Source organism: Mercenaria mercenaria, chromosome 12 (assembly GCF_021730395.1).
Source record: "Mercenaria mercenaria strain notata chromosome 12, MADL_Memer_1, whole genome shotgun sequence".
Classification (NCBI taxonomy): Eukaryota; Metazoa; Mollusca; class Bivalvia; order Venerida; family Veneridae; genus Mercenaria; species Mercenaria mercenaria.
The window spans coordinates 28178206-28193750 of NC_069372.1; the positions used below are offsets into that span (position 1 = coordinate 28178206).

The window sequence follows — 15545 nt, forward strand, 5'->3', positions numbered from 1 at the left end:
CAGAATGTACTGTACTGTAAACGTGAAGTAAATTAAGTTTTTGACTAATAAAACATTTTGAAAAAAAAAAGAAAAGAAAATTCAGGTTTGCTCTGAAAAAAAAGGATGGCTCCAAGAAAAATCACCCCTATTCTCCCTCCTAATTTCAAATGGTCGGCCTTTTTGTCCGCTTTTTTGCACTGAGATGGCGGTATATGTAAGAAACATGTGGAAAATACGGTTAATTCATGGTATCTATAAGAAAGCAGATTTTCCGTGCGAATTGATCTGCAAGTTGACGGATAATGAAAACGGGCGCCGATGAGAACTGCGAAAGCAGATGTCACCTGCGCGAGCATCTATTTGACTACAGAAGTAAATCAAGGTATCAAGGTCAAAGCCGATTTTCCGTGCTTATCTATATAACAATACATGTGACTCGAGCAACATTGAAAAGAACGGAAAACTCCGTGCTCTGATAAGTTAAGGCAATATCCGCCCCTGTCTGCTTCGGCAGCTGATGTCGCCCAGTTTATCCAATCAATAATCCGTATTATTTGTCACTAACCAATCATATGTCGCGTTTTATCAATCGATATGTCAAAGCGTGGGTGTTGAGTCACACGTGAATTTGTGTTATTGTAGGTAAGTTATTATAGGTATTTTTATTTAATATTACTAGTAGAATCGTTCATTTGTAAGAACAGGATATGCAAGGTAAGAATTCATTATTTCTTACACTAGTCAGAGTCATTGTCTGAGACATGAATATTTGATTAATTGATAGAAATTAAATAATGTATGCCTGATGCTCATGAAAACCTATTCAGTGCCAGTGATCTATAGCTTTAGAGGGAATGATCAAAGTGTGCCCTATTCATATTCTGATTTGTGTCCTCATAGGCATATGAGTGGGAGCTAGGTGGGGGTAGGGGAAGCATATTTATTTTGCCCCACAACCTTTAACCTCAAAATCAGTATTTTCTTTCACAGAAAAGGATAAATTATTAAGATAAAGGTAAAAAAGTCCTGTAAGAAAGTACTGACAACTAATTTTATAGATACTGTTAAAAATAAGCAAGTATATAGGCTATATACCAATAAAAGAAGCACATTTTGGACCGAATTACTGCATTATAACCAATAAGAGATATCTTTTTATCAAATTTCATAACATTTTCATCTCTGTTTTCAAGAAAGATGTAATACCGAACATGTTAACAAGTTTCATTCTGAAAATTTGAGATTTTAGAGAAATATAGACATTTACGTGAGGCCACCCCCTACCCATTTTCTTGGCTAAATTTAGGCTCTATGGTCGCTTCATTGTAAATTTTGGTAAAAGTTTCACCTGTATGCATTATTTTTCACTTTGATTCTGAAATATCATTCATTCCGTCATGAATATGACTCAAATAGATGCATTTTGTGCATCTTCACACATTCTGGAGACAAAATATTGGCCTTTCTATTGCAGAAATTGCTGCCGAAAAAGGCGCATCTACTCAAAATATGGTCAAAATTCAAAATTTTTCAAATTTAATGATTATTTTGCATTGAAAACATCATTTTATAACATATACAATCGATTTATGACTATGAAGACTAATTGTGATGTGTTTCGAGAAAAGTCTTATTTCAGCTCTTATAGGATATATACCAATAAAAGAAATTGTTCTTTGTTTCATATAAAATTCAGCTACTTCAGACCAATTTGTTACAGTTTCTAGATTTTCACTCCGTTGTTGACCTATTTTCCACAAGATATCCATACATTTGCTTCAAGAAAACGAAAAGAAAAAGGGGTGTTGAAAAGTATGCAGTGAAATGCAAGTCAACTGAAGTCAGGTACCCTCATATTGCCGCATTTCAGAAAGCGGTCCGCAGAATAAACACCCTACATTCGTTTTCAAGTAAACAACTCGAAAACATGCGAGTATTAGCATGAAACGTGTCCTATTTTATGTAAAATTCATTCCACGAGTGAAATAATGCCCATTTGGCCCCCGATTTACGCGCAAATGCGCGAAAAATGGAAAAATTAGGATTTATTTATTAGGGACTTCTTTCGACTACACCACGGAAGCACATTTTGGACCGAATTACTGCATTATAACCTATAAAGTATGATGCTTGTCAGATTGTCTCCCCTCCTCCTTACAGGGCACTAGACAACTTTTGGGGACAGGTACCCATGGGTACCCTCAGGATGGGGAATTTTTCATCATTTTGAGACAAAAAAGGGAAGTTTTTAGCCATATAAATGTTACTACTTTTCGCACTTATTAATACTGTTTTCAATTATTTCTAACTAATTTAACTATATTGCAGCAGTAAGGCCAAAAAAAATTAATGTTTAGTTTCTCAGGCCACTTTTTGCAAAATTTAATGAGGCAGTGTGGATTTTTTTAAAATTTTTATTTTCTTTTTTATTAACGACATTGCCCGTTTTATATGAAATCCAATGATGTACATCCATATTTAACACACTTAAAGACATTGATGAACAAAGGAACCATTCTTGACGACTTATTTGTACGTATTCACATATTTTCCTTCTTTTGTCCTCAATTTTTGTTGAATTTTCCATTTTCGCGAATTTCTTCAGTTTTTCTTTGATAAAATTTTGAGATGCGGCGGGTCAAAATCGTATGCGGCGGGGCCTGAGAAACTAAACATTAATTTTTTTTTGCCTAACCTTCCTTGGAGCCTATATAATAGAGGCACTATAATATAACTTGAAAGAGAGTTCATATCTAGTTGTGTCAAACAACCTATTATCAGGGGAATTTTCTTCTGAGAAAGGGGAAAAACATATTATTTTATGAGGGGAATGGTGCCCATATTCGGCCCCCAAAACGGCCAAGTGAGTGCCCTGTCCTTTACCAAATAACACTTTGAAACAGTGGTATAATATTCCTATCAGAAAGAACCAAATTCAGAGAGCACAGTAGGTGAAGTACAAAAACATTATAAGAACCAAGAGGTGTTTGGTTTGAATCCCAGACAAGGAGTAATGTTAACCATGATGACTTGATTTAAAGGTCATTCACCTGGCACCTTGAAAGGTTTTTATTGATAGTCTGGAGAACAGAATGATACTAGACTGGTGAGGAATTTATGAAGAAAATTGTCTACCATAAATATTATACTGAAATACAAATGAAGGAAAGGTCTTGAAAGCAGTGCCTGACCTCTGTTTGTTTCCATATTATCAGTTAATTATAACATTAAGTTGACATTCTCATTAGAAGATTTATTTAATTACCAGTAAAATGAAACATAAAATGGAAGACAGTTTTCTTCTTTTAATCCCTGTTTTATTGTATTCTTTTAAGATGTTTGTTCTTACATATATATTTTCTGCGTTTTCTGAAGGTATAGTAAGCCAAACTATGCCATCGCATTTTTCTGTAACCAAGCAATGTACAGTGTAATCTTTTTCATACTTTACTGCTTCACTTATCTTTTTCAGTCTGTTTCCAGTATGATATAGATTGTAACTGACAGAAGTTGTTGATCTTGTTCTTACCACCATGAATGCTGCCAGGTTAGCATCTCCCAGATCTGGCAGACTTTACACAGCAGGTATAGCTTTTAAATCATCATGGCAATAAAAAGGTTCTGTAGTTACTTTCAAGCTTTCATTGCATCACCCTGTACTGAAAATGTAAACAGATATGAAATTCAGCTAAACTATATTACCACTACATCATCACTATGTTCACAATATTCAATTTGATCTTCCTAAAAGTTAGATCTGATGACAGCCCATTCAGATTCATCTTTCTGTATAATGGGATTTCCAATATTGCTATTATTAGTTTGACTACTCAAAGAATAGGCAGAGCTATTGGACTCACCCATGCCTTGGCATCCCGCATCGGTGTCTTCGTCAGCGTCCCGATTTGGTTAAGTTTTTGTATGTAAGCTGGTATCTTAGTAACCACTTGTGGGAATGGATTGAACTGACTTACATTGCACAGGTTCCATATCTCTATTTTGCTTTTAAGCTCACCTGTCACATAGTGACAAGGTGAGCTTTTGTGATCACCCTTCGTCCGTTGTCCGTCCGTCCATGCATCAACAATTTCTTGTCTGCACGATAGTGGTTTCATTTATGATTTTATTTTAACCAAACTTGCACACAACAAGTATCACCATAAGATCTCAGTTCCTTTCTTGAACTGGCCAGATCCCATTATGGGTTCCAGAGTTATGGCCCCTGAAAGGGCCAAAATTAGCTATTTTGACCTTGTCTGCACAATAGCAGCTTTATTTATAATTTGATTTTTACCAAACTGGCACACAACTTGTATCACCATAAGATCTTGGTTCCTTTCTTGAACTTGCCAGATTCCATTATGGGTTCCAGAGTTACAGCCCCTGAAAGGGCCAGAATTGACCTTGTCTGCACAATAGCAGCTTCATTTATTTTATTTTAACCAAACTTGCACACAACTTGTATTACCACAAGATCTTGGTTCCTTACTTGAACTGGCCAGATTCCATCATGGGTTCCAGAGTTATGGCCCCTTAAAGGTCCAAAATTGGCTATTTTGGCTTTTGCAGCCATATAGAGACTTCATTTATGGTTTTATTTGATACAAACTTCCAAAATATCTTCAACAACAATAAATCTTGGATTCCATGACAAATCAGATCCAATCGTAGGTTCCAGAGTTATTTTATATCTGATTACCTCCCCTGATTGTAATCAAAATGGTTTATATCAGTAAGTATTTATAGGACTTATTTGAAATTTCATTATTGTCATTAGTTGGACTGAGCCAATCAGGGTAGGTAACTATGGACTGATTTTATGTGAAATTACCTCCCTTTATTTCAAATTAAAATGGGAATATCTCCGTAACTAATGAAGATACTGATCCGAAATTTCATTTATGTCAGCAGATTTATTTGGCAGATCCTTCTTTCGTTCACTTACAATAATTTTTTTTTTTAATTACTTCCCCTTTACGTTACTATAAATAGCTTATTTTTAGTAACATTTTTTATTACTTGCCGTAAGGAAAAACCGAGACCACTTTTCTGTGGTACAACATGGATGGTACCTCCAATTTTTAGGTGTATTTTGACATATCTGTACATTGTAAGAATTTTTTTTCTTTTTGGTTAAATTTCTTCCCTTTGTTGTTCCTGTCCTTTGTACTTAGATATTTTTTCTGAGGACCTTCTTGTCCTCAAGTGCAATGATAACAGGTGAGCGATATAGGGCCTTCATGGCCCTCTAGTTTACAAAATTATGCCACTTTTTTGACTTAGAAATTTTTGGTTAATGATATCTCAGTATCCACTAATAGGAATGGATTGAAACTTCACACACATGTTCACTGTCATGATCTGACATGCAGTGCACAGATTCCATTACTCTCCTCTGTATTTTTACAATATTATGCCCCTTTTTCGACTTAGCAGTGTTTTTGTTGAGTTTTGTATGTAAGCTGGTATCTCAGTAAACACTAGTGTGCTATTGGACTCACCCATGTGTCGGCGTCGGGTCCCGATTTGGTTAAGTTTTTAGCTCGACTATTCAAAGAATAGTCTAGCTATTCTATACTCACCCTGGCGTTGGCGTCGGTGTCACACCTTGGTTAAGTTTTTGCATGCAAGTACATAAGCTAACATTTTAAGGCATATAGCTTGGAAACTTATTTTTTCTTTTTCTCAGTCAATTACCAACAATTAGACCGCCTCGATAGCCTAGTGGTAGAGCGCCCGCTTTGAGTGCGGGAGGTCGTGGGTTCGATCCCCGGCCGCGTCATACCAAAGACGTGAAAAATGGTACCAGAAGCTCCCTTGCTTGGTGCTCAGCATTAAAAGGAAAACTGGCCTCTTCTCTCATACCCTTGTGGCGATGGATTCCATCAGGAATGAGGTGTCGAGAGTGATTAATATAAGTTGTAGAACTTCCTTCACAATCGACCTAAAATAAATTATGTAAAAACTAATTACCAACCTCACTGGGTCAAAATCCATAGCTCTGACATGTATTTTGAGCAAATTATGCCCCCTTTTGGACTTAGAAAATTCTGGTTAAAGTTTTACATGCAAGTTACTGTCTCCAAAACTAATGCAGATATTGAATTGAAACTTCACATGTGTCTTCGGGGTTATAAAACTAGTTGATAACACCAAGTCTCATAACTCTGACCTTCATTTTGGCCAAATTATGCCCCCTTTTGGACTTAGAAAATTCTGGTTAAAGTTTTGTGTGCAAGTACATACAGCTATTAATTACCAAAAGGCATATAGATTTGAAACTTAATTTTTCTTTTTCTAGATCAATTACCAACCTCACTGGGTCAAGTCCCATAACTCTGACATGTATTTTGGGCATATTATGCCCCCTTTTGGAATTAGAAAATCCTGGTTAAAGTTTTGCGTGCAAGTACATACAGCTATTACTTAAAAGCATATAGATTTGAAACTTATTTTTTCATTTTCTATATCAATTACCAACCTCACTGGGTCAAGTCCCATAACTCTGACATGTATTTTTGGCAAATTATACCCTCTTTTGGACTTAAAAAATTCTGGTTAAGTTTTACATGCAAGTTACTATCTCCAAAACTAATGCAGATATTGAATTGAAACTTCACATGTACCTTCGGGGTTATAAAACTAGTTGATAGCATCAAGTCCCATAACTCTGATATGCATTTTGGTCAAATTATGTCCCCTTTTGAACTTAAAAGTCTTTTGATATTTAACATTTTGGGTAATATTTTCCTGCTTCTGTGACAATATTTCGTATAGTCAAGCTTGCCTGTCTTACGGACAGCTCTTGTTGTATGTAAGCTGGTATCTCAGTAACCACTTATGGGAATGAATTGAAGCTTCACACACATATTCACTGTGATAAACTGACTTACATTGCACAGGTTCCATAACTCTGTTTTGCTTTTTTACAAAATTATGCCCCTTTTTCAACTTAGAAATTTTTGGTTAAGCTGGTATCTCAGTACCCACTAATGGGAATGGATTGAAACTTCACACATATTTTTCGCTGTCATGATCTGACATGCAGTGCACAGGTTCCATAATCTACTTTGTATTTTTACAATATTATGCCCCTTAGCAGTGTTTTTTGTCAAGCAGGCTTGCAGAAGGGAAGACATATGTAGTTGTCCAAATGGCTGTTTCTTGTATGTGTGTGAGTCCATGCGTCCATCCAGATTTGTTTGTCTGGACCATAACTTTGACATGCATGGAGCAATCTTGTTTATATTTGGCAGGAACGTTAACCTTAGTGAGACAGAGTGTCATGCGCAAACCCCAGGTTCCTATCTCAAAGGTCAAGGTCACACAGGTCAAAGGTCAAATCCAAAAACGACTGTCCGGAGCATTTCTTCTTCATGCACGGAAGGATTTTGTTGTAACTTAGCACAATTGTTCACCATCATGAGACGGAGTGTCTTGGGCAAGAACCAGGTCCCTAGGTCTAAGGTCAAGGTCACACTTAGAGGTCAAAGGATACAAGAATGACAACTTTGTCCAGAGCATTTCTTCTTCATGCATGGAGGGATTTTGATGTAACTTGGCACAATTGTTCACCACCATGAGACGGAGTGTTTTTTGCAAGAACCAGGTCCCTAGGTCTAAGGTCAAGGTCACACTTAGAGGTCAAAAGTCAGATACAAGAATGACTTTGTCTGGAGCATTTCTTTTTGATGCATTGAGGGATTTTGATGTAACTTGGCACAATTGTTCATCATCATGAGACAGAGTGTCATTCGCAAGATCCTAGAATTACTTTCCTTTGTTGTTACTATAAATAGCTTATATTCGTAACTTTTTTATTACTGGTCCTAGGGAAAAATCAAGACCACTTTTCTGTAGTACAACATGCATGTAACATCCAGTTTTCAGGTGTATTTTGACCTATCACTACAGGTGAGGACTTTTGTGTGGATTTAGAATTTTTTTTTTTTTTTTTTTTTTTTTACATCCTTTTGTTGTTACTTTAAATAACTTTTATTGTAACTTTTTGCAATCTCTTTTTTATTTGGCATAAATGTTTGCCTCAATGAGACAAGGAGTGTCATGTGCAACTCCCAGTCCTTTTGACAGCTGGCAGGCTCGACATGTTGCCTGTGAGCATCTAGTGTTGAGTTTTGTATGTCAGCTGGTATCTCAGTACCCACTAATGTAAATGGATTGAAACTTCACACAATTGCCCATTGTCATAAGCTGAATTGCACTGTACAAGTTCTATAATGCTTTGCAATTTTACAAAATTATGCCTCTTTTCGACTTTAATATTCATTCAGTTGACAAGACTGTTGAATAGCCAAGCGTTGCTGTCCTCCGACAGCTCTTGTTGGTTAAGGTTTTATATGTAAGCTGGTATCTCAGTATGGATTGAAACTTCACACACTTGTTCACTTTGATGATCTGACATGCAGTGCACAGGTTCCATAACACTACTTTGCATTTTACAAATTATGCCCTATATTCGACTTAGCAGTTTTTGGTTAAGTTTTTGTATGTAAGTTGGTATCTTAGTACCCATTAATGGGGATGGATTGAAACCAGTCACTTGTTCATTGTCATGATCTGACATGCTTTGCATAGGTTCTATAACTCTACTTTGCATTTTTACAGAATTATGACCCTTGGTCATGTCAGGTCAGAAATTAGGTCACAGGGTCAAATCAAAGGAAGAGCTAGTTAACACTTTAGAGGCAACATTTATGACCATATCTTAATGAAACTTGGTCAGAATGTTAATCTTGATGATCTTTAGGTCAGTAGGTCAGGTGAGCGATACAGGGCCTTCATGGTTCTCTTGTTTTATAAATGCATTCATGGATGTTTAGATTACTTGGCACAAACATTCACCATAACAAGATAATGTGTCACGTTCAAGATCCATATTCCTACCTGAAAGCTCAAGATCACCCTTCGAGGTCAGACTTTTACATCATTATACATGTCTGGGTGCAGTTGTTCGAAACTTTAACAAGTGATTAAGCTAATAGTTGGTTAACTTTTACAGTTATTTTTCGACATTTCAGAAGACTTAGGAAAACAAATGTATGAGGTAAGAATTATGAACACTGAAAAATCTTTACAATGAAATCAAAATATCACACTAGTGTTTCCCATCAAGTCCAGTATTTTGAATCAAAATTTAACCGCCGGTTAGTTTAACAGCAGATTAAAGTTTTGAACAACCGGACCCAGGTCTATAACTTTTGTATGAAATGAAGGATATTCAAGTAACTAAATGGCACTGTAACTAGACAGTTTGCAAAACTGCACTCCTAGCTAAAAAGTTAAGGTCACCCTTAGTGGTCAAGGATTTTAAATCTTTAATTTTTTGTATGAATGTATTATTATGCATACACCTTGGCAAGAACCATTCAGCATTACTAAATAGCTCAGTTGTCAAGGCCACACTTAGAGGTCAAGAGATTTACTTCATTTTTCTTGTCAACTCTCTAACTTTTGTATTTTCATGCATACACTTCTGGCCAGTATGAGCGAAACACTCCGACAAATATGTATTAGCACACTGCATAAGTGGCCGAATCAGACACTTCAGGTTGTGCACATACATACTATGTAGAAGTCTGTCCAAATCATAAGGTGGACGGATAGCTCAGTGGTTTGCACACTGGCCTTCCAGTCCTGAGGTCGGGGGTTCGATCCCCGGCAGCTACTCAGGAATTTTCAGAAACGCATTTCAGTGTTTCCCACCCAACTATAGGTTTACTGGTCAGGAACCCAGGCAATCCTTGCATGTATCAGTGCTATACACTGGGCACGTTAAAGAACCAGGCTGTCTATTCGCAATGAGCTAGGCTAAGTTAGCCGGACAAGCCTGTATCTGATTTCTGATCTCTCTGTCATGGGGGCTTTGTCTCACTCTGTCCCTCTGGTCAGATCGCTCTGTGTCTGTACTAGTAGAGGATGAATTATGTGCCCTTTGTGGCTGCATTTGAACTATGTAAAGCGCCTTTGAACGTGAAATTGATCATGAAAAGGGCGCTATATAAATCTGGTATAATAATAATAATAATAATAACTGCCAATTTTGTGCAGGTATGCTAAAATGAAACTATGTCACCTTGGCTTAAAAACAAGATCACTAAGTCAAATCATAGAAAACCATGATCACATTTTTTATTTGATCTTCATAAAATCTTGTCTTGACTATGTGCTCACCATCAGGTGTGAGAATTAGAGCTGTCACAGCCTTCTGAGTCTTCGGGATTCACTGAAAAGACAGCCTTCTGAGTCTTGGTGATTCACTAAATAGAGCTGTCACAGCCTTCTGAGTCTTCGGGATTCACTGAAATTTTAAGGTTTCACTGAATTACTAAAACAGTATCATTTTCACTGTTCACTCTTAAAGTAATAGATAACCTCCTATTTATTTGGAAATTCTAACTTTAAATTAATATGATCATATGGACAGCACAAGTAAAACAGTTACCAGGCTGTCCTAAACAGCCTAGATTTATTTGGACTAGTGTAACCTCTAGTACAGTAGAAGACATCTTAACTTGCCATTTATCAGACTTCTCAGCTCCTTGATTCTCAAGCACTTTTGTCTAAGGAATAATATAATTGTCAAGTATTGCACCGGAAATCAATATCCAGATTTGTCCCTGTCTCTCTTCCCTTTGTTGGAAGAACAAAAATAACTTCATACATTCCAAAGGAGTTTTGTTTGTTTTAGCAAAAAGGATTTGGATATAATTGTTATGTGAATATAATTGCTATATTGCATTTTATTACAGTATTTTAGAAGATTTGTTTAGTGTCATACAAAACATGTATAAGATCAAAAAGGACTAATGTATTTGTTAATTGCTTCTGTTTAAATGGGTTTTTTTTTGTAACACTTGTCTCCTTGATATTTTGTTCTAGCTTGTTCATGAAAAAATGGGACTATTATTTTATTGAATTTCATTTTCATTTATTGTACTGGACATGATTTGGATTACAGACATGGATTTAAAACATGAAAACAAGGGCTGTGGAAATAGTAAAGTTAATGCTGTTTATAAGATGGAAAGGAAAACGATGAAAAGTTTGCTACATATTGTCAAATTGTTGATATTTTCCTCTGTGATATAGGCATACATATATTACACTAACATTTTATACTGTTTCAAAATATACCAATTGGACAGTTATTTATGTATCTACATGCACGCACAATAGAAATAATTATATAGTGACAGTTATTTTTATTGCAACATTCATTTATGAATTAGTGAAAAAAAGATCAAAGGTTACTATTGAGTAAATAATTATTCTACTTAAGGTAACTGGTAAGTACAAAAGATAATAGTTATTGTAAATATAATTTTAAGTGATTCTTTTCTGAATGAGGAGCTACATATTGAATCTTTCCTGTTAATATATTACAATTGTTTGATCCATAAAATGATTCAAATTTTTTAAAAGTTTCTTCTTGTTATGAACTTTACATTCTTAAAAATTTCGGTATAATGAATGATCTATTTGTTTTTGTCTTACTTTATACAGTCAAAGATCACAGTCATGTTCTAAAAACCACTAACATGTGGTGGCTGATTGCACGAGAGACCACCGTGTGGTGGCTGATTGCACGAGAGACCACCGTGTGGTGGCTGATTGCACGAGAGACCACCGTGTGGTGACTGATTGCACGAGAGACCACCGTGTGGTGGCTGATTGCACGAGAGACCACCGTGTGGTGGCTGATTGCACGAGAGACCAGCGTGTGGTGACTGATTGCACGAGAGACCAGCGTGTGGTGACTGATTGCACGAGAGACCAGCGTGTGGTGGCTGATTGCACGAGAGACCACCGTGTGGTGGCTGATTGCACGAGAGACCAGCGTGTGGTGGCTGATTGCACGAGAGACCACGGTGTGGTGGCTGATTGCACGAGAGACCAGCGTGTGGTGACTGATTGCACGAGAGACCACCATGTGGTGGCTGATTGCACGAGAGACCACCATGTGGTGGCTGATTGCACGAGAGACCAGCGTGCCAATATGCTGTTTGTTGTTCTGGCCTGTTGGAACCCTTCAAATGTGCCTACATGCCAAAATGCAATATTTGTGTGTCAATACAACAAATAGGCTTTTGTTATATTGGCGCACTAGTTTATCATGTTGGCTTGTTGGCAGTTTCAGATACGCCAGTATATGCCAGAATGGAATGGCAGAAATCAGCCACCATATTAGTGTCATATCAGAAGGGGGAACATTTCAAGGAAACAGTTTTGATCTGTGTTTATTTCTGTCTTACAGGAAGAATGGGAGAAAACAGGGCCTGTCTGCCAGGTGAGGTATGTACACTGTTTTCATCATAATGGTAAAAATATAAGTCCTATAAGTTCTTTGATACACTGCTTGTTATAAATCATATTAAAGCATGAGAAGTGCACTATAGTACTGGAACCCCCACGATTGAGTGATTAAGGTCGCTGACATTGAATTTCTTACCCGTGTGGATTCGAAACCATGTTAGGAAGCCACCCATGCCTGACATTGCTCTTAGGGGCACCTTTGATCTTCCTTCACCATCAAAATCAATCTAAAATAATTGCCATATGACCTAAATTGTGTTGATGTGACTCAAAACTAAAAAAAAAACCAAAAAAAAAATGCAAATGCACCGTGTACTTGTAATACACCATGTGGATCTATATCTAAACATACTCGAAAAATTCTGGTATATAGCATGTAGAATAGCATATTTTCTGTATTCTCGTGTTATAAAAAATCCACTTTCAAGTAATTATCAGATTGCACAATGGACAAACAATATATAACTTAGGGAATACAGAGTTTTGACTTAATATCGTATTTGAGTTGTATATCTTTATACCATTAGTAGCAAGGACCTTTTATCTCATATGTATATTAAGACAAAATTTCTTGTAAACAACATCATAGTGATTGTTGTATTATCAACTGGTATAATATTATATAAAGGAATGCATTTCTATGTGTAAAATTCTGCCAGCACAGAAATACCAAGGATTATACACAATAAGTGTCTAAAGCGCTAAATGTCAAATTTTTAGAACACTCTGGCTATAAAAATGATTATCTTAACTAGACAGAGGAGAATACATGTAATTGGTTTCTTTGAGAATTTCTGTCCAACCAGCAATATGTCATCCTGAACAAATTGGCTATGATATTAAAAACAATAAAAGATACTGTAAAGTTCAAGAATTTCTTCTCTTTGACTTTTGCAATCTTTGAAATGATTGATATTCATTAAATTCCTGCAAAATGAAGAAACATGTAAATCAAACAGCGAGTATTAGTGTTGTCTTATCATATTTTGTTGTTGTTGTTTTCTGACCATTATTGCATCATGCATGCAGAAGTCCAATGCCCAGGCTCAGCTGTGAATTGTAACTAATGAAGCTTTTTTTCATCCAGCTTCTGTTAAAATTTGCCTATCATAAGTTACCTGTCTTTTATAATTCCAAACATAGGGGTTGATAATCTAAGCCATGTAAAAAGTCTTCTTATAGAATAAATTTAGCACAAAAACAAAAAGATTAGTTCTTATTCAGATCACTGCGGTAGGTATTTCAACAATTAGACAACAACACGTATAAAAGTTTTATGTATTGTAGTTTATCTCATCAGCGTTTCGGCTAACACCTTCATCAGGATAATTCACATGCAAAGATTATGCATTCTTTGAATATCAGTGAAAAAAGATATTTTAAGATCTCTAGCACTTACTGGTAGCCTATGTATACCTTTAGCATTTTACCGTCTTTGTCATGAAGTGTTGGGGTGTCAAAATTCAGAACGTAGGTGTCAAAATTCTATACATACATTTTATACATACATTTTTCTAAAACAGACTCTTTATCATTGGAGTTAAAAGGTCTAAACACAAAAAAAAAGATTCATAGGAGATTTGTGAAACAAAAATGTTTACACAATGTTACTGCAGATGGGTGGTATACTTGATAATATCAATATTTGCTCGAAATTCATAAACAGTTACAACAATTATTTATGCTTCTTGAACTGCTTTGTTATGCGACACATGCATGTGAATAAAGGAATGATACTAATATTTTGTTTAATTGGCTTGGATTTCTTTTGAGGACTTTTTTCCTGTATTGTATACTTAACTAAAGCAATAAAACTTCATGTTGGAATTAGTTTGAGGTTCGGACATTTTGTCTGGTTATCACATGAGGGTAAATGGTTCTTCTTGGGCACCTGTCAGTACCTGAAATAAAGTTGGGAGGGACATCAGAGTACTTGTTGGAAAGTTGGGAGGGACATCAGAGTACTTGCTGGAAAGTTGGGAGGGACATCAGAGTACTTGTTGGAAAGTTGGGAGGGACATCAGAGTACTTGCTGGAATTTGGAGGACATCAGAGTCTTGTTGGAAAGTTGGGAGGGACATCAGAGTACTTGTTGGAAAGTTGGAGGGACATCAGAGTACTTGTTGGAAAGTTGGGAGGGACATCGAGAGTACTTGTTGGAAAGTTGGGAGGGACATCGGAGTACTTGTTGGAAAGTTGGGAGGGACATCGGAGTACTTGTTGGAAAGTTGGGAGGGACATCAGAGTACTTGTTGGAAAGTTGGGAGGGACATCAGAGTACTTGTTGGAAAGTTGGGAGGGACATCAGAGTACTTGTTGGAAAGTTTGGAGGGACATCAGAGTACTTGTTGGAAAGTTGGGAGGGACATCAGAGTACTTGTTGGAAAGTTGGGAGGGACATCAGAGTACTTGTTGGAAAGTTGGGAGGGACATCAGAGTACTTGTTGGAAAGTTGGGAGGGACATCAGAGTACTTGTTGGAAAGTTGGGAGGGACATCAGAGTACTTGTTGGAAAGTTGGGAGGGACATCGAGTACTTGTGAATTGGAGAGTACTTGTGAAGTTGGAGGACATCGGAGTACTTGTTGGAAAGTTGGGAGGGACATCAGAGTACTTGTTGGAAAGTTTGGAGGGACATCAGAGTTCTTGTTGGAAAGTTGGCAGGGACATCAGAGTACTTGTTGGAAAGTTGGCAGGGACATCAGAGTACTTGTTGGAAAGCTGGCAGGGACATCAGAGTACTTGTTGGAAAGGTGGGAGGGACATCAGAGTACTTGTTGGAAAGTTGGGAGGGACATCAGAGTACTTGTTGGAAAGTTGGGAGGGACATCAGAGTACTTGTTGGAAAGTTGGGAGGGACATCAGAGTACTTGTTGGAAAGTTGGGAGGGACATCAGAGTACTTGTTGGAAAGTTGGGAGGGACATCAGAGTACTTGTTGGAAAGTTGGGAGGGACATCAGAGTACTTGTTGGAAAGTTGGGAGGGACATCAGAGTACTTGCTGGAAAGTTGGGAGGGACATCAGAGTACTTGTTGGAAAGTTGGGAGGGACATCAGAGTACTTGTTGGAAAGTTTGGGAGGGACATCAGAGTACTTGTTGGAAAGTTGGGAGGGACATCAGAGTACTTGTTGGAAAGTTGGGAGGGACATCAGAGTTCTTGTTGGAAAGTTGGGAGGGACATCAGAGTACCTGTTGGAAAGTTGGGAGGGACATCAGAGTACTTGTTGGA

General features: G+C 37.0%; 1 protein-coding gene across 1 annotated transcript in view; it reads left to right on the forward strand.

The window, feature by feature from the left end:
- The first annotated feature begins 592 nt into the window (after nucleotides 1–592).
- The window catches only part of LOC123534101 (septin-5-like), a 72370-nt gene continuing 57417 nt past the window's right edge, over nucleotides 593–15545 (forward strand). Inside the window, exons 1-3 of the mRNA XM_053519539.1 lie at nucleotides 593–624; nucleotides 3455–3567; nucleotides 12257–12294. Coding sequence (XP_053375514.1) covers nucleotides 3516–3567; nucleotides 12257–12294 — 90 coding nt within the window. The 5' untranslated portion in view covers nucleotides 593–624; nucleotides 3455–3515. The remainder of the gene's footprint in view (nucleotides 625–3454; nucleotides 3568–12256; nucleotides 12295–15545) is intronic.